The 28,000-nt window shown below is 42.1% G+C and overlaps 1 protein-coding gene across 1 annotated transcript; it reads left to right on the top strand.

Moving 5' to 3' along the window:
- Nucleotides 1–62: 62 nt before the first annotated feature.
- On the top strand, nt 63–27,963 carry LOC310818064 (dynein axonemal heavy chain 8-like; the record flags this gene model as incomplete). The annotated part of the gene is made up of 88 exons (XM_083688824.1): nt 63–221; nt 501–635; nt 760–844; nt 1,729–1,892; nt 2,016–2,192; nt 2,280–2,393; nt 2,562–2,669; nt 2,831–2,932; nt 3,011–3,157; nt 3,272–3,469; nt 4,563–4,682; nt 4,774–4,909; nt 5,006–5,193; nt 5,281–5,361; nt 5,604–5,720; nt 5,822–5,941; nt 6,040–6,181; nt 6,284–6,387; nt 6,474–6,580; nt 6,690–6,792; nt 6,907–7,036; nt 7,287–7,459; nt 7,569–7,695; nt 7,801–8,036; nt 8,152–8,256; nt 8,381–8,494; nt 8,604–8,666; nt 8,816–8,916; nt 9,048–9,185; nt 9,272–9,512; nt 9,625–9,824; nt 10,068–10,221; nt 10,382–10,545; nt 10,839–10,941; nt 11,062–11,166; nt 11,335–11,496; nt 12,032–12,256; nt 12,390–12,562; nt 12,742–12,920; nt 13,016–13,203; nt 13,325–13,411; nt 13,615–13,722; nt 13,809–13,943; nt 14,070–14,231; nt 14,325–14,571; nt 14,724–14,965; nt 15,081–15,221; nt 15,357–15,588; nt 15,697–15,839; nt 15,935–16,069; nt 16,170–16,292; nt 16,453–16,666; nt 16,790–16,899; nt 17,007–17,170; nt 17,278–17,470; nt 17,590–17,712; nt 17,832–17,962; nt 18,141–18,294; nt 18,387–18,551; nt 18,640–18,866; nt 18,961–19,079; nt 19,413–19,516; nt 19,611–19,787; nt 20,378–20,545; nt 20,651–20,866; nt 20,975–21,112; nt 21,241–21,368; nt 21,516–21,687; nt 21,812–21,967; nt 22,072–22,227; nt 22,320–22,502; nt 22,606–22,711; nt 22,851–23,103; nt 23,200–23,390; nt 23,483–23,604; nt 23,721–23,839; nt 23,926–24,128; nt 24,241–24,314; nt 24,429–24,581; nt 24,675–24,830; nt 24,923–25,039; nt 25,129–25,230; nt 26,100–26,260; nt 26,485–26,641; nt 26,748–26,900; nt 27,023–27,212; nt 27,451–27,572; nt 27,676–27,963. 88 exons carry the CDS (start codon nt 63–65, stop codon nt 27,961–27,963), a joined length of 13,308 nt encoding a protein of 4,435 aa, XP_083544950.1.
- Nucleotides 27,964–28,000: the final 37 nt, after the last annotated feature.

Below are 28,000 nucleotides of genomic sequence, written 5' to 3' on the forward strand. Positions count from 1 at the left end.
TGGGCAGCGGTCAGGAAGGTCACTTTAGTCTCACCAAAACCTCTTTGGTCTCAGATGAGAGTATGAGTGGATCCAGTCATTCAGACAGCACAGGCGACCCCATCCCCATGGCTGAGCCGCCGACAATGGATCGAGCAGGAGCAATAGGACGGAGGTCCAGCAAGTTCCGTCGTACTGGTAGCAGTGTCCAGGCTGTGCAAGAGACCATGAAAGAGAAGCAGGTCCTTACCATTGTTTTCAGAAAATTACATCAAATAAATAACCAATATGTGCATACATGCAAGTATATGTATGTACCTGCCTGCCCAGTACACCCAATACCTACTGTAGTTTTACAAGCTTATGATATTTAGTAACACACTTATTGTGACTAAGTAGAAGTAGGCCCAACTTACTAGCCAGTGGCTCACCTCACAGTAAATAAAAAATAAAAAAGCTATATCTATCTCTTTTGGCATTCATAAGTATACTGACATGTTGAACAAAGCTTCTTTCTTTAGGCCAGGTATAAGGAGGCAAGAGAACTTCGAAAGAAACTACTCAACCAAGGTCATAAGTACATGTTTGAGATCTTGGCTGACAGGCTTTCCCTTGAGCTCACAGCAGTTGAAGACTTTATTCTGGATGCTTCATCTGTGAGTTTTGGCTAGGCTAACCACATTAAACGCTGGTTAGATATCGTAACCTTTATCTGTTTCTGGAATGACAAAGGACTCTTAGCTATATCTCAGGAGACACATTGCTTGTCTTTTCTAACAGTTGGCGCCATTTGACCATTTCTTTGCCAAAGGAGGATGTAAAACAATCTCATTTGTGTACCAAGAGACTGAAGTCCCTGGAATAGGTGAATGAAAAATGCTTATAATCATGTGTTAATCTATGTTACATATACCTAATTTCTTAATATTTGTAGGACAGTTAAGGTTACTTCTCTCAATTATTTAATTGAGTGAAATTGAGTGAGTAAAATGCATGAGTACACAAGTCTTTACTGCTATTATAAGGTAGTTTTACAGTCACACTCTTTATGGCTCCTCCTTACCTCTGAAATTAATCAATCAGGCTTGTTGAATTTCATTTCAGAGTGTGGTCGTACATTTCCTGGAACTGCAAAAGGGTCAAAAACAATGAGACTATGTTTAGCCAATTTGTCTGAGACATGTCTAAATGGATTGTGTCTGTTCTTTGTGCGGACCAAAATTGACGTCCCTGTCAATCCAAAAAACATACATGAGGTGAGATATTCTGTCAAAAATAGAAAAGGTGTATCATTTTGTATTCTGTGTAGACAAAGAGCAATACTATTTAAACAAGTGAAGCTCATCTTGAATAGGGATTTAGGTAAGAGAGAATATTCTCATCATAAGGATAATGCTTGGTAATTTCCATTGCTTTATAGGAGATCTATTTTTCAATGCTCGATGCCACTGATGGTCTACTGAAAGGCACCAGGAATCTATTGTCAAAGATTATGATGCCAGCTGTCTGTGCAACAGAAAATTGGGGTGCCTTGAATGAGTCTAAACATGGAGAGAAGGATAAACAAAACTTCAAAGACACAATCACTCGTTACATTGGTTTCCTTGATGGTGAGAGTTACAGTAACACACACACTCACAGCCTGAACAGTATTTACTGTATGATTTTAAGCTGACAATAAAGAGAGGTGTGTTTAAGATTTTAGCTTTTACTGTCCCGATGTACTTTTGTTGTTCCGATGTGCTGCAGGAATTCAAGTAAGCATTGAAGGTACTGTGCAGCTGAAGACAGCCACAGACATCGACTTCTCCAGACTGATTTCCTTTGAAGACATAAAGGCTGCAGCTGCAGATGTCGACATGGTGCACCAACTTGAGGGAGTGCTGTTGATGTGGTACAAACAGATTGAACAGGTACAAGTCACAGCACAACTAGTTTATCACTGTGTATAAGCTTGCATTCACTGAACACATGGACTGTGCTAAAATATCACCTCCACTATAGACAACTCTTATTCTTCTACTTTACTCTACCAGGTCCTCACAGAGAGTGATCAGATGAGGAAAGAGGCTGATGCTTCAGGACCTTTAACTGAGTTAGAGCACTGGAAAAGAATGTCTGCGAAGTTCAACTCCATCATTGAGCACATCAAGGGCTCTGAGTGCAAGGCAGTGGTCAATGTACTCAATATCAACCGCTCCAAGAGTCTGAAGGTACTACCACTGAAGGTCTCTGAAGTGGAAATTCTATGTCTGTAATACACAGGAACATGTTTAACGTCTTGTTGCATCTTAATGTAGATGTGGAGGGAGCTGGATGCCCGAATAACTGATTGTGCCAATGAGGCAAAAGATAATGTGAAATTTCTATACACCCTGGAAAAAGTCTGCCAACCACTCTACAACTGTGATCCGGTATATACCTAAGCAGCATATCATTATATATTTTTGTTATACATGTTTTAGTTAACATTTTGTATTTCACAAGTGAAACATTTATTTAATTGAACATATTTAACATTTATTTAATTGAAACATTTATTTATTTAACATTTCACAAGTGAAACATCCATTTAATTTCAGGTCACCATGGCCAAAAGCATTCAGAACCTTATCAATGCCATACGAATGATTCACAGCGTCTCACAATATTACAATACCTCAGAAAGGATGACCTCACTCTTCATTAAAGTAAGTTTAAAGAATGTTCATTGCATTGTCAGATTATTGTTAATTAGGCCTAGAGTTCAACGTAATATTAGTATTTGGATCCTATTAAACCAATTAGAGGAACCGAGATTTGGAATTGACTTTTTGGAGAAACATCTTGCATGTGTTATTGCTTTTGTCAGGTCACAAATCAGATGGTTACAGCATGCAGAGCATATATTACGGACAATGGCACCTGCCGAGTTTGGGACCAGGACACACAAGACATCATCAAAAAGATACAGGTGAGGATGACACCAAAAAGATGTTCAATGACACAATCGATGTATGATTTTAATAAATTTTCTGATTCTCTTTTATAGGACTGTATCTACTTGTTTCGGGAGTATCAGTCATGCTTCCACAAGACAAAGAAACAAACGATGGAGAGGCCTGGGGAGAAGCCCTTTGAGGTGTCAGAGATGTACATATTTGGCAAGTTTGAGGGCTTTTGCAAGAGACTGGAGAAGGTATTTATTTGTTCTACCTTTTGTAAATATACATCCTAAATATACATCCCTCTTTTCCCACTGCTGCTGTGCCTATTTTAAATTTGAGTTAATTAAATGTCATTTTTTCCCCAGATAACCCAAATGATTACAGCAGTGAAGACATTCTCTGTTCTTGGAAACTCAACCATTGAGGGGATAGACACTCTGGCTGGGAAATTCCAGAACATATACTTGACTATGAAAAAGAAGCAGTATGACATCTTGGCTCCAAGAAAAGCTGAATTTGAAGTGGACTTTGCTGAGTTCATGTCTCAGATAAGTAACCTTGAGGTATGTTATGCTGAAATACTTGATACTGTTAGGTGCCATGGTGCATGTTTGTTTAAACAAAAATAATAATTTTTTTGGTAGATTAAAAAGTAAAGTTCACAGCTCAACATTTTGTTTTCAATTATCCTCTTTAGAATCAGCTCCAGATTTTCATGAATTCCTGTTTCTCCAAAATCCTCTCATCTCAGCAAGCACTGTGTCTTTTGCAAAGGTGGGAAAAAAATCACAGAAAAGTCCAAACAACTCTTTACAGATTTAAGAGATTACATGAGTACCCCACACATTAAATTAGCAATCTGCTAGTCTTACTTTATCAGACTTTCAGTCCAAGATTTCTAATCTGGTTTGCAAGACTTGTAATCTTATAGAATCTATTCATATTCAACCAATATTCTATAACCTACAGTGCCTTCGGAACGTATTTAGACCCCTTAACTTTTTCCACATTTTGTTGTGTTATAGACTCAGTTTAAAATTGATGAAATTAAAAGAATTTGCCATCAATCCACACACAATACCCCAGAATGACAAAGCTAAAACAGGTTTTTAGAAATTTCAGTAAATTTATTAAAATTTAAATACAGAAATACCTCATATACCTAAGTATCCAGACCCTTTGCTATGACACTTTTAAATTAGCTAAAATGCAAAATGTCATCAACAAATCACTCAATAAGTTGAATTGAGTCTATCTTAATGCAAGGATAATAGTTAATGTAATTTTGGAATTAATATCTTTGTTTTTATAGGGTCTCTGATTTGCATATTTGATGGCAAATTCTTTTAATTTAATCCATTTTAAATTGAGTCTATAACACAACAAAATGTGGAAAAAGTGAAGGGGTCTGAATACTTTCCGAAGGCACTGTATATATGGAGATTTTGATCTTACATTTTTGTTATCCGTAGATTTCAGAAGCTCAACATGCAATGTCTACAAGCTGAAATCTCAAACACAGTTGGTCTTATACTTCACCACTATGTCTCAGAGCTTGAGTCTGTCAAGAAGGTATGCTTATTATTAATTTTCATCAGTAATTCCAGAAATTGTAATGTATTAATGGGTAAAAGGTTATTTTTTCCACATATGCAGCTCTATCAGACTCACAGAGAGGACCCTCCTTTGGCCAAGAACATGCCCCCTGTGGCTGGCAGAATTGTGTGGGTCAGGCAGCTCTTCAGAAGAATACAGGAACCCATAGACTACATAGAGGTAGGTTTTCACATTATGTACTGCTTCAGAAATCAAGAAGAATGCATTTCTATCTATTAATTAATGACATGGACATGGATGTGGTTCACAGAAAAACTCAGTAATCTTGTCAAGTCCTGAGGGAAAGGAGGTAGTCAGAATGTACAACCGGGCCGGAGCTGTGTTTGTGGAGTTTGAGCTTCTCTACCACAGAGCCTGGATGAGGGAGGTCTCTCAGCTCCAGTACGGTTAGTGGCTATTCAAATTTATATGCTTTTATGAAGCATCACTAACTCAAAATACCACTGATCTGAACCAGAAATTATTTTAACATTTCATTACAGCTTTACAGGCTACCTTGTTAGTTCGTCACCCGGACACAGGAAAACTACTTGTCAACTTCGACCCGAAAATTACTGAAATAGTCCGCGAGACAAAGTGTATGTTGAAGATGGGCCTGGAAGTTCCTGATCAGGCATTGCGTCTGGTCAGGACGGAGAGGTCTATGAAAGCCAACCGACTTCGCCTAGAGGTGATGAATGTTACATGTTTTTTATACTTATAAGAATGCACAGACAGATACATTGATTCATGATTTTGCCTCTTTTTTTTTTTGCAGACCCTTCTGTGCAACTACGAGGCAACCTGTGAGAAAATACCTGCTTTCTTCTACAATGTGATGGCCTCAAAAATAAAAAATGTAAGCAAATTCGATTTATTTGTCGAAAATATATAGGGTCCCAATTTGATTTAGCAAATAGTGCTGAGCAGAGCAAAAAATATCTTAAGGTAAAGATGTCTGACTTTGCCCCAGTTTTACAAATTTTTGCACATGCAAATTGGGACTCATAGTATGATTCCTCAAAAGACAGAGGCAACAGTTGTTTATCTGGGTATTTGTAAGCATTGCTTCTTAGTCATATCCATTCTTTGTTCATTTAGGTGGAGTCGGTGCTTCGTCACGGATTAGTGCTACTCAACTGGTCGTCTCTCATCTTGGACAACTTCTTCCAAAATGTTGACGAAGCTATGTCTGAACTAAACCGTCTTCTAAAGAAGGTAAATTGTGGAGGTATCATGTAGATGAAGAGCATTTGCTTTCAAATGAAATGCATCTATTAGTGTTGAGTGACTGTGCTCTGCCTTGTGTTTCTAACCAGGTGCGAGATATCTGTGAGATGCACATTGATGCAGTCCTTCAAGACATCTCAGAGACTGTGCTGATAGATCTCCCAGATGACAGACCCTCATCACTGCAAGGCCTGATCAGCACCAATGAGGTATGTAAAGACATTTTTATTTGTTAGCAAAGCACAGCTGTTGCCGTTGGACACTGGGTCTGAACTCTTGCCACGAAAATGGTCTCCCTGTTTTGTAGAATCAGTCAAAGGAATGGGCAGAAATTTTGGACCACAAAAGCAGACATGTTGAAGAGGCAGTAAAGGAGCTGATTGCAACATTTAATGCCATTTATGAGTCAAAAGAAGCAAAGAAAACTGTGGAGCAACCTGTTGTTCCAGGTACGTTAAAACATATTCGCATATAACGCCTATGAACAACATGCCGATATCTGTATCCCATATACAGTACATGTATATCTGTAAAAAAAATTCTCATTACAGAACGAAAGCGTGTTGCATTCTCAGAAGATGTTGACACCTCAAATGATGATGATGGATTTAATGCAGAGTCCCAAGAGGCTGACAAAGAAGATGACTTTGAGAAGGTATGTCTATTTCCCTACAGCAAAATATACTGTACATTTGCCAGAACAGTGTTCTTTTAAGCTTTGATTTACAATTATGATTTCAGGAATGCAAAGAGATGTATGCCTGCTTTAGCACCAAGCTGCTGGATGCATTGGTCAAAGCAACAAGATTATCTCTCGATACTCTGAAAAGAAGGATATTTGTTGCAACGTAAGTATGAGTGTTATCTTGATGTATCTTGTCTTATGGGGTAGAAAAAAGAGATGCTTTGCAATTGCATATGAGAGAGTGTAATGGTGATGTTTTCACACCTGTTCAGGTTGTCTGCAAGAAAAGGTCGTTTCAGTGGATCTCAGGTATCCAAGTCAGAGGAGTTGGTCACCTTCATAAAATCTGAAGTCCATCTGACCATACCCAATGTGGTAAGTTCATTCAAGATTCTGAAAAGCATTCTATATACATTTTTACTGCCTTGGAAATACCATATGCTTTCATCATCATAGAACATGATTGGGCTAAAATTGTTTTTATGGTAGGTGATGGTGCCCAGTTTGGATGACATCCAGCAGGCCATCAACCGTCTTGTGCATCTGGTGCTGGAGGTGAGCCGGGGAGTAGCACGATGGGGACAGGAGCGTAACCCCAATGACAAGACCAAGTCTGGCAGTAAGACGAAGTCACCAAATCACCAACACACATAACTCACACATGCGCACAAAGCACAATATTAAGACAAGGTGTAGTGTTATGGAACATTATGGATGTAAGAATTTAAGAACATTAGGGGTGAATGAACACCTCAGGTACAGTTACTGTATGTACATTGCAGTGTACTTGGAATTTTGTTGGCATTGATTATAGAATGAGTAATGACATGAATTTGACTGGTGTCGTTTTCTTCTTGGGATGATCCTAGCAGGGAAGCTGAAGAACTTCTATCAGAGTGTGGCTGAGCACAAGGACATCTGCAAGCTGGTGTCTCTCCTGACCTCTGCGGTCAACTCCCAGAGGAAACAAGCCAGTGATGTTTTGAAGCAGTTCCATCCTTTCAAGGTGGTCTGGGCAGAGGACAGAGACATAAAGGTCAAGGTGTGTGTGCTAATATTTGTTCTTTCTCTAACTAAGTTTTCATATCTTCTGTGCAGCAGTATTTTCTTCCATTTAACTGATGAAATCCTGAACCTTGTTCCTTGAATAGGAGTTCATGAACAGCAACCCATACCTGACTCAGATTAAGTCTGAAATTATGCACTACGTGTCATTTGAAAATGAGATAGATGATATCAAGCCCACCATTATTTTGGGATCTATTGAATTGTCAACAGGTAGGCAGTATTTGTTTGCTATGATATGCACTTTGTAGCTAGCACTTTGTAGCTAGCATTGCATGAAGCTAGCAATCATATTTGAAACCTACCCTTTTCCTGTAGCTCCACTGAAGATGTCTCTGACAGTTGAGGCAAAGGCCTGGAAGAGGTTGTTGTGCAAATACCTGAATGAGGAGTACAAGAAGAAAATGATGGATATTATGACTTTCACTGGAGAACATCTGAAAAAGCTCTCTAGGCCTATCGCTGACCTGGAGGATGTGCGATTTGCAATGGAAGCCCTGTCTTTAATCCGAGACTCAGAAATAAAGATAGACATGACCTTGGGGCCTATTGAGGTATGAATGATGCATTATATTACTTTTATGGCACCTCACTGACAGATCATTTATAGGATGCAAGGTGCACACATATTTCTGAAGTACTTTTCTTGGGTACTGTGATGTGGATCAGGAAGCCTATGGGATCCTGAATAGATTTGAAGTGGAGGTGACCAGGGAAGAAGCAGAAGGGGTAGACACTCTCAGATACTCCTTCATCAAACTGCAGTCCAAAGCGGTCAGTTGATTATATTACTATAACATCAGACTGTATTGCTCAGTTGTACATTTTGTAATGATTTTAGCCAAAGTATTCATGTCCTCTTAATTAAGTATTAAACCTAATATTCTTGTCTCAACAGAGATCAGTGCAAGATGAGCTTGTTCGTGTGCAGCCCAAGTTCAAACAAAACCTGTTGGAATCTGTCACTATTTTCCAAAAAGATGTTGTGACATTCACAGACCAGTATGAAACGGTATGACCAGTAGGAATTTAATTTCAAGATAATGCATATTATTTATTTATCTAAATAAAATACCGGGGATGAGGCATAAGTTATTTCTGGGGGTCATTATTTCTTGTAGGAAGGCCCAATGGTACCAGGAATAGCTCCTCAAGAAGCCAGCACCAGGCTACAAATCTGTCAGGTAACACATATACACAAAAACACTAACATACTAATACATTTCAGACGATGCATATTTGACTCACACAAGCAGGCTTTGCAGCAGGCAAATCCACTGTTTGGTTTCAACTGATTGTTTTTGAAGTCTTATGTTTCTGTTTTTTTCCTCAGGCTAGGTTTGATGACCTTTGGAGAAAATTCATCACATATTCCTCAGGAGAGCAGCTCTTTGGCCTGCCAGTCACAGATTATGAAGCTCTTCAAAAAACAAGGTTCACTGGATGTTTATAGTGATCACAATACTGAAAGCATACATTTCTGTGATATTTAACACTTTTGGTGTTATTCATCCGCAGTGCTGTATGACAATATAAAGCTAATCAGATCTCTATTGTCATCTCAGGAAAGAGCTTGGCCTACTACAGAAGCTCTATGGACTCTATGACACAGTGATGGGCAACATCAGTGGATATTATGACATTCTGTGGACAGAGGTGGATATTGAGAAGATCAATGCAGAGTTGCTTGATTTCCAGAACAGGTATTCATGCTGTCTTATTGCTTCTGAAAGCACAAGCCTGCGGTTTTCTTCCCCACTCAAATATAACAGAACTGTTTCACTTTCAGGTGCCGGAAGCTGCCCAAAGGTCTGAAGGACTGGAAGGCTTTCCTGGACCTGAAGAAGAGAATTGATGATTTCAGTGAGTCCTGCCCTCTGCTGGAGATGATGGCAAACAAGGCCATGAAGCAGAGACACTGGGACCGCATTACAGACCTGACAGGGCACAAGTTTGAAGTGGAGTCTGACACCTTTGCCCTGCAGAACATCATGGAAGCACAGCTGCTGAAATTTAAGGAGGACATTGAGGTTAGAGTGACTACAACTGAGTGTTGTCAGGTTACTGTAATTTTGTTGTTTTTATGTTTATGATGATCTTTCCTGACTTGCATTTCAACTGTTGTTCATGGTTGTGTCTCAGGATATCTGCATCTCGGCTGTGAAGGAGAAGGACATTGAGGCCAAGCTGGCACAGGTGGTGGATGTCTGGTCTAGCCTGTCTCTGAGCTTTATGACGTTCAAGGGGAGAGGAGAGCTGATGCTTAAAGGGGTAGAGACAGCAGAGATTGTCACCACCATGGAGGACAGTCTGATGCTGCTAGGCTCACTGCTGAGCAACAGGTACAACTAACAGAGGTCAAATAATGTTGACCGTCACTTCATCAAAGTAAGAATTTGTAGTTTGTAGACAGAAAACAGTAAAGTGGCTATAGTCCATTACAAAAGAAAAGCTAATGTTAAGTGCTTTTGGCGAGTACATTTAGTTAAAAAAACAACAACAACAAAAAAACATACATACTCTAGCACATTGCATGTTGTCTATCAAAGTGGCACACTTATGCATGTCCTCACATTTGTGCATAGATACAATGCCCCTTTCAAGAAGGATATCCAGAACTGGGTCTTCAAGCTCTCAACTTCATCTGACATTATTGAGCAGTGGCTTATCGTCCAGAATTTGTGGGTGTATTTGGAGGCTGTGTTTGTGGGAGGAGACATCGCCAAACAACTGCCACAGGTATTGCCTTTCTGCAGATCAACAAAAGTGTTGATCATTGCATCTTTACCATATTAGTGATTACCACACTGCTCTTGTTTAGCAAAAAACACTGTATTATATATTTTGTAGTATTACCATGCTCTTCTTGAAACATTCATAATATTATATCTCACTTCAGGAAGCCAAGCGCTTTCAGAATATTGACAAGGCCTGGATCAAGATCCTCCAGCGTGCCCATGAGATGCCCAATGTGGTACAGTGCTGTGTGGGAGATGAGACCATGGGCCAACTGCTCCCTCACTTACAGGAACAGCTAGAACTCTGTCAAAAGTCCCTCACAGGGTATGGACTTGTGACAAATGCAGGACATCTCATCTCAAACTAAATGGCATAACCTGGTTGGTTGCCAACCAGCCTAAAATATTCTGTCTATCAATTAGTATAAACAAATTTACTCCCGTGATTTCTGTCATCCATCCTCAAATGCACTAAAATAAGCTATTTTTCTTGATTTATCTTTTCTCACAATTTCTACAACTGTCATTTAATAATTGAAAAAGACCCACACCCCAGATCTGTTTTTCATTGTTGCACAGATCACACTACTTTCATGACATGTTTTTTTCCATGAACAGATACCTTGAGAAAAAGAGGCTCCAATTCCCAAGGTTTTTCTTTGTGTCTGATCCTGCCCTCTTGGAAATTCTGGGACAAGCTAGTGATTCACACACAATTCAGGTAGCAACAGTTCAGAATCAGAATCAGAATCAGAATTCATTAATTGAACCGCAGAGATACAGAATGCCTGAATAGTAGGAGATACAAATTCACTCAGATAAATGAAAATATATTTTCCAGTCTCATCTCCTTGGAGTGTTTGACAACGTCAATGAGGTGGAATTTCATGCCAAAGATTACGACAAGATGATGGCTGTCATTTCACAAGAGGGAGAGAAAGTGCCGGTATGTATATGTAATATCACTGACTAAATCAAATACAGTTAATGATCTTGTAAATGGTGTGTGTGTGTGTGTGTGTGTGTGTGTGTGTGTGTGTGTGTGTGTGTGTGTGTGTGTGTGTGTGTGTGTGTGTGTGTGAAATAATGTCTGTTAGTGTATGTGTGTTTCTAGCTGGACCACCCTGTAATGGCACGTGGACCTGTGGAGCTGTGGCTGGGAGAGCTGTTGATGCAGCAGCAGTCCTCATTACACTCTGTTATTAAGGCAGCTGACCTTCAGATCAACGACTCAGGCTTTAACCTTCTCAGCTTCCTCAACCAGTTCCAATCTCAGGTGGGGAGAGCAACCTATGAACTGGGTGACAGCTGTAAAAATATATCCATCTTAGTGTGAATTGTTTGTAATACTGGATCTAAATTCATTTGAGCATAGCGTTAATTCAGACGGGGCACTCTAAGTCAACATCACAGCTGTCCGTCAGGTGACCGGACAGCTGGTTCACACGTATGCAAAAAACATTCACATCACATGTTGAAGGGACAGAGGTTTAAAAGCAGCCAAGTTTACGCTCCTCCATAGCATTGAACAGTTGTGAAATGTTGCACAAGAGAGTGTTTAACCATCAACCACCATCCCCAGCCTCCACCTGTATGTAACCTACTTACAGGTGGGTTTGATAAGCCATGGGCTCCCTGCCATATTGTATGTTGTGGTCGTTTTACTCCAGGCAGGGAGCTACTGTATACAGAGCGGAGGCATCCAATTACGCTAAGCTTTAATGTATTACCATTTTCATGAAATTAATGGTTAAACTGTGTGTCCTGACTGAACTAATATAATGCATTTATGAATATACATATTTCCTCAGGTGGGCCTGCTAGGAATCCAGATGCTGTGGACACGGGACTCAGAGGAAGCTCTGCGCAATGCCAAAGACGACAAGAAGATCATGCCTCTCACCAACCAAAAGTTCCTGGATCTGCTCAACACACTTATCTCTCAGACCACCCATGACCTGACCAAGTTTGATCGTATCAAGTTTGAGACACTGGTCACAATCCATGTTCACCAAAGGGATATCTTTGATGACCTAGTGAGTCTATGGAAAATAAAACAACATTTCTACCATGAATCCTAGGTCCTGCAGATGCGTTATTGATTATTATTATTTTTTTTAATCTGAACTAACAGGTCACGTCTTTTAATTATTTGCTATTCCTTCCCAGGTCAGAATGCACATCAAATCCATTGCCGACTTTGAATGGCTGAAGCAGAGCAGATTTTACTTCAAGGAGGATGTGGATCAGGTCCTTGTGTCTATTTCAGATGTAGACTTTGTTTATCAGAACGAGTACCTGGGCTGCACTGACCGTCTGGTCATCACCCCTCTAACTGATAGGCAAGGCAGAATGATGGATGCTCTTGATCCTCTGTTCAATAACATACTCTGTATGTCTTTACTATGTATAGTGTATAGTAAATGTAGTAAACTATGTCTAGTAATTATTTTAATGCCAAATTAAAAGCTCAACCATGTCATACATCATATGTACTCAATGTTTGGGCTTGGTACTGTAGGTGCTACATCACGCTGTCTCAGGCTCTGGGCATGAGCATGGGTGGGGCCCCTGCAGGGCCTGCTGGTACTGGGAAGACTGAGACCACTAAAGACATGGGGCGCTGCCTAGGGAAATATGTGGTGGTCTTCAATTGCTCTGACCAGATGGACTTCAGAGGACTTGGCAGGATTTACAAAGGTTGTTAAAAGTAGTTAATGAATTCTATAAAGAATGACACATGACATTTTTTGTTAATGCTGGTCACTTGTCTAATGTCAGTTGTGTACTTACAGGTCTTGCCCAGTCAGGCTCCTGGGGCTGCTTTGATGAATTCAACAGAATTGACTTGCCTGTGCTATCTGTAGCTGCACAGCAGATCTACATTGTACTGAGTGCACGCAAAGAGCGCAAAATCTCATTCATTTTCACTGATGGAGACTCTGTCGATCTGAACCCAGAGTTTGGGCTGTTTATCACAATGGTGAGTCAGAAGAAGCAGAACTAGGCCATCAGTAAGAGAGTGCAACCGTTACATTTGTTAAACAGCATAATTGAAGCCCTCTTGTCCAGCATGTTTTCCTGTACGTATTATTATTTAATAGAACCCTGGCTATGCTGGGCGTCAGGAGCTGCCAGAGAACCTGAAAGTCCAGTTCAGGACTGTGTCCATGATGGTCCCAGACAGACAGGTGGGTTCCCTAATGTCAACTGTCACACTGGATGTGGAATTTCCATTAAACACATGTGAGTACCCATTTGCTTCCACTAAAGAGCGTTGTGCAACACTAACACCATGTGCAAAGACCGCTAATTTGGTGTCACTGCAGTGTGTGTCTGCCCCGACCAACACTAATTTTGCCTCTGCCAAACTGCATCTGCCATTGTTTTCCAGATCATCATGAGGGTGAAATTGGCCAGCTGTGGTTTCATCGAGAACGTTGTCCTGGCCCAGAAGTTCTTTGTCCTCTACAAACTGTGTGAAGAGCAACTGACAAAGCAGGTGAGAGGCAGTAGCCCCTGGAATAACAAGCCTTAGATGGAAAAGTTAACTGTCACACTGAGACTCACAGTTCCCTCTCTGATCAGGTCCATTATGACTTTGGTCTGAGGAACATCCTGTCTGTGTTGAGAACACTGGGCTCTAATAAGAGGGCCCGACCTTCAGACACCGAGTCCAGCATCGTTATGAGAGTGCTGCGTGATATGAACCTCTCCAAACTGGTATGAAAAGAGAGACACTAAAACATCAATACGATTAAGACCATCATTTGGTAATACTGTATACCACTGTATACCACTAGTAGTGAGATTCTTACAATATGCCTCTCTGGGACCTGTCCCTGCCAGGTGGATGAGGATGAGCCCCTCTTCCTAAGTCTCATCAGTGACCTGTTCCCTGGGATCCAGCTCGATGGGAGCACCTATGCCGCGCTGCAGGTTGCTGTGGCCAATCAGGTGGAACAGGCTGGCATCGTCAACCACCCACCATGGAACCTCAAACTCGTTCAGGTGCCACTTCTTTACTATTCCGAAACCTTTAGTGTATGTGCTGGGGTGTAAATTGGTGTTGTGAAACCTGTGCTGTTGTGTATGTTATGTCAGCTTTATGAATCGTCATGTGTGCGTCACGGCCTGATGACACTGGGCCCCAGCGGGGCTGGAAAGACCACGGTCATCAACATCCTCATGCGAGCCTTGAGTGAGTGTGGGGCCCCGCACAGGGAGATGCGCATGAACCCAAAGGCCATCACTGCCCCACAGATGTTTGGCCGTCTAGATGCAGCCACAAATGACTGGACCGATGGCATTTTCTCCACACTGTGGAGAAAGACACTGAAAGCCAAGAAGGGTAAACTGCATCCACCTATATATTTTTATGTCATTCATTTATAGAGTATAGTTAGATGAATAATAATAAATAAAGAGAAGCATTGTTCAGGTGGTTGAACATTAGATACGTTTTATTGTTTTACATCTCAACTGAGCAGTTTTTTGTTTTAGGGGAATACATATGGATTGTCCTGGATGGCCCTGTTGATGCTATCTGGATTGAGAACCTCAACTCTGTGTTGGATGACAACAAGACTCTGACCCTGGCTAACGGTGATCGGATTGTCATGTCTCCGGTTTGTAAGCTGGTGTTTGAGGTGCACAACATGGACAATGCCTCCCCAGCCACTGTGTCCCGAGTGGGCATGGTCTTCATGAGCTCCTCAGCCCTGAGCTGGAGGCCCATACTTCAGGTAATCCAAATCATCCATGAAAGGAAAAGAGCTAAGATTCCCTTTTATTGGAATGATGATCAGCTTCTTCTTTATGCTGACATAGAGATGACATTGTATATGGTTTCTGTTGTAGGGATGGGCTTACAAGCGCAATGCACAGGAGGCAGACAGTATTATGAATTTGTACGACAAGATATTTGAGGATGCCTACACGTTTTTGAAGCAAAGTCTCAAACCTAAAATGGAGCTGCTGGAATGCAACTACATCATGCAGGTATGATTTAATTTCAGAAGTTTTAACCATGTCAGTTTACTCACAGTACTTTGAGGAGAACAGTACATAGGTTATATTAGCCAATCTTACAGTAGGCATGGTATATGACCCATGTCTGTAACCATGCTTGCTCAGTCGGTGAACCTCCTGGAGGGCCTGATCCCCACCAAGGAGGCAGGCGGCTTGTTGAGCAACATGCAGCTGGAGCGCCTCTTTGTCTTCTGCCTTATGTGGAGCGTGGGAGCTCTGCTGGAGCTGGAAGACAGGGAGAAGTTGGAGGCCTTCATCAAAGATCATGAGAGCAAGATTGACGTGCCTTCCACACAGCCTGGAGAGACCATGTTTGAGTACATGGTGAACTTGAATGGTAATTTCTCAGCTACCTGGTTTTACCAATAGGTCTTGCCAATAGGTATTAGTTACCACACAGTATGTGGACAGGGCTCCGCATTTGATGCAGGCATTTCTGTTTAAGGTGACTGGGATCATTGGGATAACTACGTCGTAGAGTACATCTATCCTACTGACTATGTGCCAGATTATGCCTCCATTCTTGTGCCCAACGTGGATAACACCAGAACCAATTTCCTGTTGGAGACTATTGCCAAACAGCGCAAGGTACTTTTTCTCCCAGTGGTATATGTCGTGTAAATGTCAAATGTGGCTGAGGGTTCTTGATGAGGTGTTTGCATAATATTGGTGGTTTTGGCCAGGCGGTGTTGCTTATTGGTGAACAAGGAACTGCAAAGACAGTGATGATCAAAGGCTACACAAAGAAGTATGACCCAGAGACTGACCTATCCAAGTCACTGAACTTCTCATCTGCTACTGAGCCCACAATGTTCCAGGTGTGAAGTAGATCTATAACATAATATGCAGTAGACTTGGTGAAATAATTTTTGTGATGAATTGACAGTATGACAGAATGACAGTGTGATTGTATCACAGCGCACAGTGGAGAGCTACATTGAGAAGCGAATGGGCAGTACCTATGGACCTCCTGGAGGGCGCAGAATGACCATATTTGTTGATGACATCAACATGCCAATTGTCAATGAGTGGGGAGATCAGGTACTTTGGCCAGTGCCGTTTCAATACAACCCTTCCATATGCTTGGATGCCCATCTTTTCCTCTCAGATAATAACACCTATGATATGGTAACACACATATGGTATTGGTTTCCCAATGCAAAGTGACTGATTCTCTTGTCTATGGTTTTCATATGCACAGATCACCAATGAGATTGTCCGCCAGATGATGGAGATGAGTGGCATGTACAGTCTTGACAAACCAGGGGATTTCACCACCATTGTGGATGTGCAGATGTTGGCTGCCATGATTCACCCTGGGGGCGGTAGAAACGATATCCCCCAGAGACTGAAGAGACAGTTCACTGTGTTTAACTGTACTCTGCCATCAAACACCTCCATTGACAAGATCTTTGGTACTTGCTTCTGAGTAATTTCTAGCAATATTACATGTATCCCTCCTGTTATGTCATTCCTATATATATACACAGTATACTGTAAAATTCAAACACTTCACCTATCCTCTTCTGTCCCAACAGGTATCATGGGCTGTGGATATTTCCATGAATGCAGAGAATTCAAGTCTGAGATTTCTGAAATGGTGAAGTATCTTGTGCCTGCTGGGAGGATCGTGTGGCAGTGGACAAAGGTAATCACTCTCCAGAAGTCATATAAATGTATTCCGTCAGTACTGTCATGAACACAAAATAGTGTGTTAGAGGTTCTAAAATTCTTATTTCGCCTTGATCCTCTCAGGTAAAAATGCTGCCTACACCATCAAAGTTCCACTACATCTTCAACTTGAGAGACCTGTCTAGGATTTGGCAGGGCATGCTGAACGTCAAGGCAGAGGAGTGTGAGGACATCCCCACACTCCTTGCTCTGTTTAAGTGTGAATGCACAAGGGTGATTGCAGACAGGTACATGAATGGGGTCCCTATGATGAGTAGAACATTTTGAGTTCACAGCCCTGTGAAGGGTTATTTCATTATTGTAATTATTGTACTGTAATTGTCCTTGTGTCCAGGTTTGTTTGCCATGAGGACAAGGTCTGGTATGAGAAGGCGATATCGAGAGTAATCCAGGAACACGTGGATCCCAGTCTGGTGCCAGAGCTCCATCCTGATCCCTACTTTGTGGATTTCCTGCGTGAGGCTCCGGAGCCCACGGGAGAGGAAGCAGATGATGCCTGCTTGGATGCTCCTAAAGTTTATGAACTGGTCAAGACACTTAAATTATTACATGCATTACACCTAATTGAATAAGGTTAATTATAATCAATTTGCAAACTTTTAATCTATTTATCATTAGTACTGCGTCTTCTTGATCTCACTTTCAGGTCCCTAGTTTTGAGTTCCTGTCTGAGAAGCTGATATTTAATCAGACCCAGCACAATGAGAATGTCAGAGGCGCGAGCCTGGACCTGGTCTTCTTCACAGATGCCATGACTCATCTCATCAAGGTCTTAACTGATGTCCTACCAGACAGCTATTCACTCAGAACTACTGTACTTTTACTGTAGCATCTTATATTGGAAGCTAAACTGAGAATCCTTGTCTATTTATGGTTTGGTCCCCACAGATCTCCCGCATCATTCGGACAGACTGTGGGAGCGCCCTGCTGGTGGGAGTAGGAGGATCAGGAAAACAGAGCCTCACCCGTCTGGCTTCCTTTATTGCTGGATATAGCATATTCCAGATCACCCTGACAAGGTAAGGGACATGTGGATGAATGTAAACTAAATGTAGTTGTGGATGATATGTAAGCCTGCAGTGTGATATGTAAACCCAGCAGTGTTGAAAATATGTATTTTATGCACAATGTTCATTGAGTCTCCATACTAAGGCTGATATATCTGAGGAGTGTATTTAAAGCCCCTGTGTTTACTAGGACATACAACATCAGCAATCTGTTGGATGACCTGAAGGTGCTGTACCGAACAGCAGGGGCTGATGGCAAAGGCATCACCTTCATCTTCACAGACAATGAGATAAAAGACGAGTCCTTCCTTGAGTACCTCAACAACGTGCTCTCATCTGGGGAGGTGAGGGTTGCTCTGGACGGTTTCTCTAACAAAAGTAAAAATTCATTTTTTAATTAATTAATTTACTTGTGTGTTAATGCTTTTGTGCACAGGTGTCCAACCTATTTGCTCGTGATGAGCTTGACGAAATTACCCAGAACCTGATCGCTGTGATGAAGAAAGAGTTGCCTCGTGTACCACCGACCTTTGACAACCTGTATGACTACTTCATCCAGCGGGCCAGAAAGAATCTGCATGTGGTGCTGTGCTTCTCTCCGGTATGATTTAATGGCCTAAACAAAAGAAACAGTTATTGTCTCCCTCAGAGGCACCTCTAATATTTTTTGCTCTATTTCCTCTTGACAGGTTGGTGAGAAGTTCCGCTCCCGCTCACTGAAGTTCCCTGGGCTCATCTCTGGCTGCACTATGGACTGGTTTACCCCCTGGCCCAATGAGGCTCTGGTGGCCGTGTCTCACTACTTTCTCTCTGAATTCCATATGGTCTGCTCCCCCGAGGTAAAGGCTGCTGTGGTACAGACCATGGGGAGCTACCACGACAAGGTGTCCATAACCTGCGACAGCTACTTTGAGAGGTACAGCACTGACTCTAACTGAAATACAAATCAAACTACACATTTTCTTCGAAGCCTGTTGTAATAACCTACAATTGTGTTTTCTTTCATCCAGGTTCAGAAGAAGAACTCATGTTACTCCTAAATCCTACCTGTCTTTCATAAATGGATACAAAACGGTATACAGTGAAAAGTACAACGATATCAACACACTGGCAGAGCGCATGAATGTAGGTAAGGACGTCCAGTGGATTAACTGGCAATATGGGATCGATGATCAGACATACTGTATGAGCAGGCCTCTGGGATCGATGATCAGATATACTGTATGAGCAGGCCTCTGGGATCGATCATCAGATATATGAGCAGGCCTCTGGGATCGATCATCAGATATATGAGCAGGCCTCTGGGATCGATCATCAGATATATGAGTAGGCCTCTGGGATCGATCATCAGATATATGAGTAGGCCTCGGCTGATTATTGTAAATGGTTTCAAAAGGCAGTTTTTTTGCATGTTCACAAGGCTGTTAAGATTGCTGTGGTCTAAAAATAATTTGAATTGCAGGTCTGTCCAAACTGATGGAGGCAAGTGAGTCTGTGGCTCAGCTGTCCAAAGATCTGGTGGTGAAGGAGAAGGAGCTGGCTGTTGCGTCCATCAAAGCAGACAAGGTAAACGATCAGGGCTTAGAGGAAATACAATCCTAGACAACCATTAGGGTACACTGAAATGAAGCATAACACTGTTGATCTGTGACCTGCACAGGTGCTGTCAGAGGTGACAGTAAGTGCTGAAGCAGCCTCCATAGTAAAGAATGAAGTCCAGATTGTGAAGGATAGAGCCCTCAAGATTGTGGAAGGCATAGAAAAGGAGAAAGCCTATGCCGAGGTCAAACTGATGGCTGCTAAACCAGCTTTAGCGGAGGCAGAGGCTGCTTTGAATGTGAGTCTTATATGAAAGGTTTCATGTAAAGAAGAAAAAAAAAAAAAGGAAACTTGATTAATTTTTTAACAGATTTAATTTTCAGAAAAGTGAGGCTAGCGAGCGAAAAAAACAACAATCAATTAGCTTATTTCTCAGGGATGAAACTACTGTATATTTCTACAAAATAATGATGCAGTAATACTAGTAATTCTTATAGTTTTATAACTACATAAACCATTTCAGAAAATTCTGAGATGGTGGGTGTTATGGCTGGTTAATTTGACATACTGTAGTTGTAATTACCTCATTATGCTATTTATAAGTCATATTTATCCAAATCCAGGGATAGGCCTATACAGTATGCATTATTTGAAATTACTGTGGCTCTAATGAAAATTCTGCTATTTAAACGTGGGGGCCATTTGAAATCGCCTACTTTGCCCATGCTTTGGGCCGGCCCAAAAAAAGATTGATCATCTTTCATTTATTTATTTATTTTTTATTTTTTATTTTTTAAAACAGGCAGGGCATCCGTTAAACGATTAATCAAGTTTGTATGGCCTAAAGACCAATTTGAATTTGTTGTGACACTTGTATGTTCTCCCCAGACCATTAAGCCTGCTGATATTGCCACAGTGAGGAAGTTGGCCAAACCTCCTCACCTCATCATGAGGATCATGGACTGCTGCTTGCTGTTGTTCCAAAAGAGGGTAGATACCGTCGTCCAGGATCCAGAGAGGCCCTGCCATAAGCCATCTTGGAGTGAGGCACTCAAGGTAAGAAAACACCATACTCAACTACAAATGATTTCTAATCAGTCATAGACAATATCCTGTGAGCCCTGAGCCTAAAGTGTCTCTGTTTTTCCCTATGTGCTTAAGCTTATGAGTGCCAGTGGTTTCATGGCCTCACTCCAGCAGTTCCCCAAGGACAGCATCAATGAGGAGATGGTAGAGCTGCTGGAGCCTTACTTCAACATGGAAGACTACTCACTGGAGTGTGCCAAGAAAGTGTGCGGTAATGTAGCCGGCCTGCTATCCTGGACCCAGGCTATGGCCACGTTCTTTGGCATCAACAAGGAAGTACTGCCACTTAAGGTGAGCGGGCTGATAGGTTTCTATTATAAAGAAGAGTGATAACGCACTGTTACCCTCTCTGTATCAAATTGATCATTTTTAAGAGCACTTCTCCCCGTGTCTGGACAGGCTAACCTGGTCATCCAGGAGGGCAGACTGACACTCGCCAATGCTGAGCTAGCCAATGCTCAGTCTCAGCTGGATGACAAACAGGCAGAGTTAGACACAGTACAGGCTAAGTTTGACGCTGCAATGAAAGAGAAACAGGTGAGGTTAATTATTTTCAAAATCACTTGTTTTCTAAAATGAGGGATCTTAAAAAACAAAATGTTCCTTAAATTGCAAGAAAGTGTTTTTTTGGATTACTCAGTAGATGAGCTTCGAATGCTTTGCAGGACTTGCTAGATGATGCTGAAACATGCAGGAAGAAAATGCTGGCAGCATCTGCACTCATAGATGGGCTTAGTGGAGAGAAAGTTCGCTGGACTGAGCAGAGCAAAGAGTTTAAATCACAGATCAACAGGCAGGTTACAGACAGACCAAGGAGAGCAGAATATTTCTGTATTCAGTGCAATATACAATATATTATAGACAGAATCAATGCATACATCTTTCCTTCAGAGGGCTTCAGATTTGACTGTGGACCATGTGTTCTCCTCTCTTTGGGCAGACTTGTGGGGGATGTCCTACAGCTCACTGGCTTCCTGTCTTACTGCGGACCCTTCAACCAGAACTTCCGCAACATGCTGCTGAAGGACATCTGGGAAACAGAGCTCCGCAAGCGCAAAATCCCCTTTACAGAAAACCTCAACCTAATTTCTATGCTGGTGGACCCTCCCACTGTAAGAGCAAGCATAATAAGCATAATCAAGATTTATTAGATTATTAGAGTAACTACTTCACTGAATTAAACGTTTATGTACTGAAGTACCGCCTTAAAACAGCTTTTTTTTTCATTTATGTAAGGTAAGCGAATGGAACCTGCAAGGACTGCCTGGAGACGATTTGTCAGTGCAGAACGGCATTATTGTTACCAAGGCGACAAGATTTCCTCTCCTCATCGACCCTCAGACTCAGGGAAAGGCCTGGATTAAGCAGAAAGAAAAAGCTAACGACCTGCAGGTGAGACACCCCCTTATCACATGCACATCTAGATTTTATACCAGTATGCTTAAAAAACAAACATCAGTTTAGTGTACTCAATGACTCATGAATGATTCCACCAGGTCACATCCCTCAACCACAAGTTCTTCCGCACCCACCTGGAGGACAGTCTGTCCCTGGGTCGGCCACTGCTCATTGAGGATGTGCGGGAGGATCTGGACCCTGCACTGGACAACGTGCTAGAGAAGAACTTCATCAAGTCTGGCTCCACGTTTAAGGTGCCACACCCCTCAAATCAGTTAGATATTTATCAATAACAGTATTGTGAGATGAGGCTCTCATTCAAACCTACTGTAACTCCATGATTAAGGTAAAAGTGGGAGACAAAGAGACCGATGTCATGAGTGGCTTCCAGCTCTATATAACTACAAAGCTGCCTAACCCAGCCTACACACCAGAAGTCAGTGCCAAGACCTCCATCATAGACTTCACTGTGACCATGAAGGGCCTGGAGAACCAACTGCTGGGCAGAGTCATCCTCACAGAGAAATATGTAAGCTGTGAATCCTTTGCTTCCCGTGTTTTAGAAACATCTCAGGACTTGAGCATTGGTTTTGATCATACTCCACATTGACATGTCAATGATGCCGTAACAGGAGCTGGAGGCAGAGAGAGTTAAGCTAATGGAGGATGTGACAGCCAATAAGAGGAAGATGAAGGAGTTGGAGGACAACCTGCTCTATAAGCTCAGCAGCACAAAGGGTATTGTCTCCTATGATTGATAAATCATTCAGTGATATTTGGATATAATGTATCTGATCTGAACTAGTCTTCATCTGTGATACATTATGTTTTTATGTGTTTCATTTTGGTGTTTTTTTATAACTGTGTCATGTGTCAGGCTCCCTGGTCGATGATGAATCTATGATTGGGATCCTGAGTGTCACTAAACAGACGGCAGCGGAGGTGAGTGAGAAGCTGCATGTGGCAGCAGAGACAGAGGTGAAGATCAACACGGCTCAGGAGGAGTACCGTCCTGCCGCCTCCCGGGGCAGCATCCTCTATTTCCTCATCACAGAGATGAGCATGGTCAACGTCATGTACCAGACATCCCTCGCACAGTTCCTCAAGATCTTCGACCTCTCCATGGCCAAGTACATTAGACTGAACACATTACAAATTCATATTTCGATTTTTCCATACTTTTACTTTGATCTGAGTTCATTAACTCAGTTGTTTTTCTTGTGTAGGTCAGAGAAGTCTCCTCTCACTCAGAAGCGTATTGTCAACATCATCGAGTACCTGACTTATGAAGTGTTCAGATACACTGTCAGAGGGCTGTATGAAAACCACAAGTTCATCTTCACACTGCTGTTGGCTCTCAAGATTGATCTGCAGAAATGCAACGTCAAGCACAATGAGTTTCAGATTCTCATTAAAGGTAAAATCCTCACAATTACAGATTCTAGTTAGAAGGCCCCATTATACTGTAATACAGCCTTTGGCATAATATTGTTTTTGTGTGTGTTTAAGGGGGTGCGGCTTTAGACCTAAAGGCATGTCCTGCCAAGCCGTTCCGTTGGATCCTGGATTTGACTTGGCTTAATTTAGTGGAGCTCAGCAAACTGCCACAGTTCACTGAGATCATGAACCAGGTCTGGCTTAATCTGTCTGCTGAGCGCTAAAGTTGACTCATATTAATGTCATCATTAGCAATATTTAACTTTGTCTTAGGAAATTCAGTGTCCTTATTGCTCTGTTCATGCTGTAGGTTTCTCGCAATGAGAAAGGTTGGAAGGTATGGTTTGATATGGATTCCCCAGAGGAAGGTGTGATCCCTGATGGATACAATGACTCCTTGGATGTCTTCCATAAACTACTGCTGATCAGGTGTGTTCCTGCTCATAGGTGAATATTTTCTCTTTTTCAGACATACTGTATTTGAAGTATTTTACACTGTTGGTGTCTCCTCACAGATCCTGGTGCCCTGACCGTACCCTGTCCCAGGCCAGGAAGTATGTCGGAGACTCGATGGGCTTGAGGTTTGCTGAGCCTGTCATCCTGAATCTTGAGAACACCTGGGAAGAGAGTGACACTCGCACCCCCCTCATCTGCTTTTTGTCCATGGGCTCTGATCCCACCACCCAGATTGATGCTCTGGCCAGGAAACTTCGGCTAGGTTAGCTCCATGCCTCACCCTGAACCCACACTTGCATTACTTCTAGAGCCTAGCCATCTAACTCTGAGTCATACCCATGGTACATTTGTGTCTGTTTGTGTGTGTGCTGTAGAGTGCAGAGCTATTTCTATGGGGCAAGGGCAGGAGGTGCATGCAAGGAAGCTTCTGCAGCTGTCAATGGCACAGGTGAAAAGGGCCTCTGAGTCTGAGGTTCAACTGTAAAAATAGCATGTATACCATATAAAATACCATACAGAAATGTATTTTGGAAATTAAAAATATATTTGTGTGTGTGCACAGGGTGGCTGGGTCTTGCTTCAGAATTGCCATTTGGGACTGGAGTTCATGGATGAGCTGCTAGAAACCATCACCACAATTGAGACCATGCATGAAAGCTTCAGAGTGTGGATCACTACCGAACCCCACGATCACTTTTCCATCACCCTGCTACAGGTTACACCTATAATACAGTACGCTTACACTCTCATCAGCACCTACTGTATGTCTATGAACTACCTGCTGACAAGACTGTTATCTTGTTTACAGTCCTCCATCAAGTTCACCAACGATCCGCCTCAGGGGGTCCGAGCTGGCTTGAAGCGCACATTTTCAGGAATTTCTCAGGACCAACTGGAAGTCAGCAACCTCCCCATGTGGAAACCCATGCTTTACAATGTAGCTTTCCTCCACACTGTCGTGCAGGTAATGTCTCAGCACACTGTCTGACACATTAACATATCTCGACCTACACTGCACTGATGCACGATTGATTTGTTTGATTTCTCACTTCACAGGAGCGGCGTAAATTTGGCCCCCTGGGTTGGAACATTCCATACGAGTTCAACTCAGCTGACTTCACTGCCAGTGTCCAGTTTGTTCAGAACCACTTAGATGAATGCAGCCCCAAGAAGGTGCATCAAACTTACTTAATCTGAATCTAGGAGCTATAGGTCTGCCCACACTGAGCCACATTGAACCATTTCCTTGTGTCTTCCTACAGGGGGTGTCGTGGGTGACGGTGCGTTACATGTTAGGGGAAGTGCAATACGGAGGAAGGGTCACTGACGACTATGACAAGAGACTCCTCAACTGTTTTTCTCGGGTAATGTGACTTTTCATCCCCCTGATCAGTCTTGTGTAATGTACATGTATGTCTGTCATGTGTAAATGTATACGTAGAGGGAAGCATAGAATGATCAGTTCAGATTACAGCTGGGCAGTATAGCGGTTTTTTACTTGTACTAATATGATCCACGCTTGCATGTTAAATTCGACTACACCGTGAAAACCGTTGTTTTGCTCCTCTTGTCATAGCACCCGCAGATTGTGTACTGCAACAGTTTAATTTATAAAGTCAGTTTAATTGACTTTATCCAGGACAGGAAAATATAATTTCCTTTCCCATGCCATCCTCTACTCAGAATGGTTAACAAACTTCATGGCTATGCAGTGGATTGTGCATAGGTTTATCCAATTAGTGACTGTCTGAAGATTCACAATGACAGCTTAAGAGGCACAAGTTCTTTTTAAAGGCTTTGGGGTATCCCCTGTATCTTTGGTGGTAATGTTTTGAAGTGAGCTACGCATTGAGTCAAGTTATGCATACTCAATAATTATTGAGAAACAAAAAATACCATCCAATACCGACATTCCGTCAAACATTTTGAAGACACTGTGATATGATATTTCGGCAATATCGCCCAGCCCTTGTTCAGGTAGTAAAACGTTATTGTCCCAGGAGGGCAATTTGAGTGTAGCAAAAACATCACATTAAAACAAAATACAGAATCATATGATCAACAAAAGGATAGTGAGAGGCAATATACAGTATATGATATTATATGGTAGGGCAAACAAAGCCGAGTAATCAGAGGGAAAACATCATGTTAACTCTGTTAATTTGCATTGACTGAGATAAGTGCTTATATTGTAGATATCCATTGTGTGCTAAACATTGTGCGTCTCCAACAGGTGTGGTTCAATGACAAGATCTTTGAGCCAACATTCTGCTTCTACACTGGTTACAAAGTTCCAGTGTGTAAGACAGTAGAGCAGTACTTGGAGTACATCCAGACACTGCCTGCAGCGGACACACCTCAGGTTTTTGGCCTACATCCAAACGCTGACATTACGTAAGAAAAGTGATTAGAATCCGAAAACGTTCTTGCCATGATGCAACAAATGTTTTCTAGGAATTGTTCTTAGTGTTACACAGAATATATAAAAACAGCATGGACAGTACAGAAAACATAAATCCATGTGTACATATGCATACTGTAACTACTTCCTATCATCATCTCTATGATTTATATTTCAGTACTCAATACTAATAGTGTTATGTTGGTGTGTTTACCAGGTATCAGACTAACACCTCTGCTGAGGTGCTGGACACCATCACAAACATTCAGCCCAAGGAAAGTGGAGGAGGAGCAGGAGAGACTCGTGAGTCCATTGTTTTCAAACTGGCAGAGGACATGCTGGAGAAGCTGCCCCCCAACTACGTGCCACACGAGGTTGGTGCTAATTCTATTCATGAAAAACATTCAACTTGGGTGTGAAGATGAAAAAGCACACACTTAAATAATGTATGCCAATAAAGTTGTTTTGTGATGTGTGCAGGTGAAAAACAGGCTCCTGAAGATGGGTCCCCTGAACTCCATGAACATCTTCCTACGCCAGGAGGTGGATCGTATGCAAAGGATCATCGGTGTGGTGCGCACTAGTCTGATCGACCTCAAGCTAGCCATAGACGGCACCATCATCATGAGTGAGGTCAGGGAACTAACTACCGCTGTGATCATTTTATGTAACAGAGACTTTATTTTGTGTTAGAGCACACTCTATTTTTTACCATTCCACTTTATTGAATGTCATATTTATGTTTCATCCCTCAGAACCTCAGAGATGCCCTGGACAACATGTTTGATGCCCGTATCCCCAACATGTGGAAGAAGATCTCCTGGGAGTCCTCCACTCTAGGCTTCTGGTTTTTCGAGTTGCTTGAGAGGAACACACAGTTCTACAGTTGGGTGTTTGAGGGAAGGCCCAAAACCTTCTGGATGACTGGCTTCTTCAACCCTCAAGGTGAGTGGCTCATTCAAAAATGCATTTACTGATCAAACAAGTGGTAGCTTAAAATGTCATTGTTATATTCAATGGACAGTTATTTTGCACAATTAGGTGTAATATTTACTGTATCATAAAGTATATCAGCCTCCTATTGCATTTGAGACAATGAGATGAAAGTGCTCCATATTATAAAAGAAACATGAAATGTGATATAATCTATCCCCTAATGTTTGACCTCTCTGTGTGGTTGCAGGTTTCCTCACAGCCATGAGGCAGGAGGTAACAAGGGCACATAAAGGCTGGGCCCTGGACACAGTCACCCTGCATAATGAAGTATTGAAGCAGAGCAAGGAGGAGATCACTGCCTCTCCTGCAGTAAGTCATAAAGTGTAGACATTGGCAACACGCATACTACAGTAAATACATATTTTCCCTTTCCTGTCACTGCAATCCCTCATACTCTACCTCTGATTCCCAGGAGGGGGTCTTTGTCTATGGCTTGTTCCTGGACGGGGCTGGTTGGGACAGAAGAAACTCCCGTCTCATTGAGGCCACACCCAAGGTGTTGTTTACACCCCTGCCTGTGATTCACATGTTTGCAATTAATTCCACCGCCCCCAAGGACCCCAAGCTCTACATCTGCCCCATCTACAAGAAACCCCGGCGCACAGACCTCACATACATAACAGGAGTGGTGATGCGAACCGTTCAGTCACCCGACCACTGGATCTTACGTGGTGTTGCTCTGCTCTGTGACATCAAGTGATGGGGAGGACTACACTGTCTTTCTTTGGTTATGTGTT

The sequence above is a fragment of the Argentina silus genome, assembly GCF_951799395.1.
Source record: "Argentina silus genome assembly, chromosome: 17".
NCBI lineage: Eukaryota > Metazoa > Chordata > Actinopteri > Argentiniformes > Argentinidae > Argentina > Argentina silus.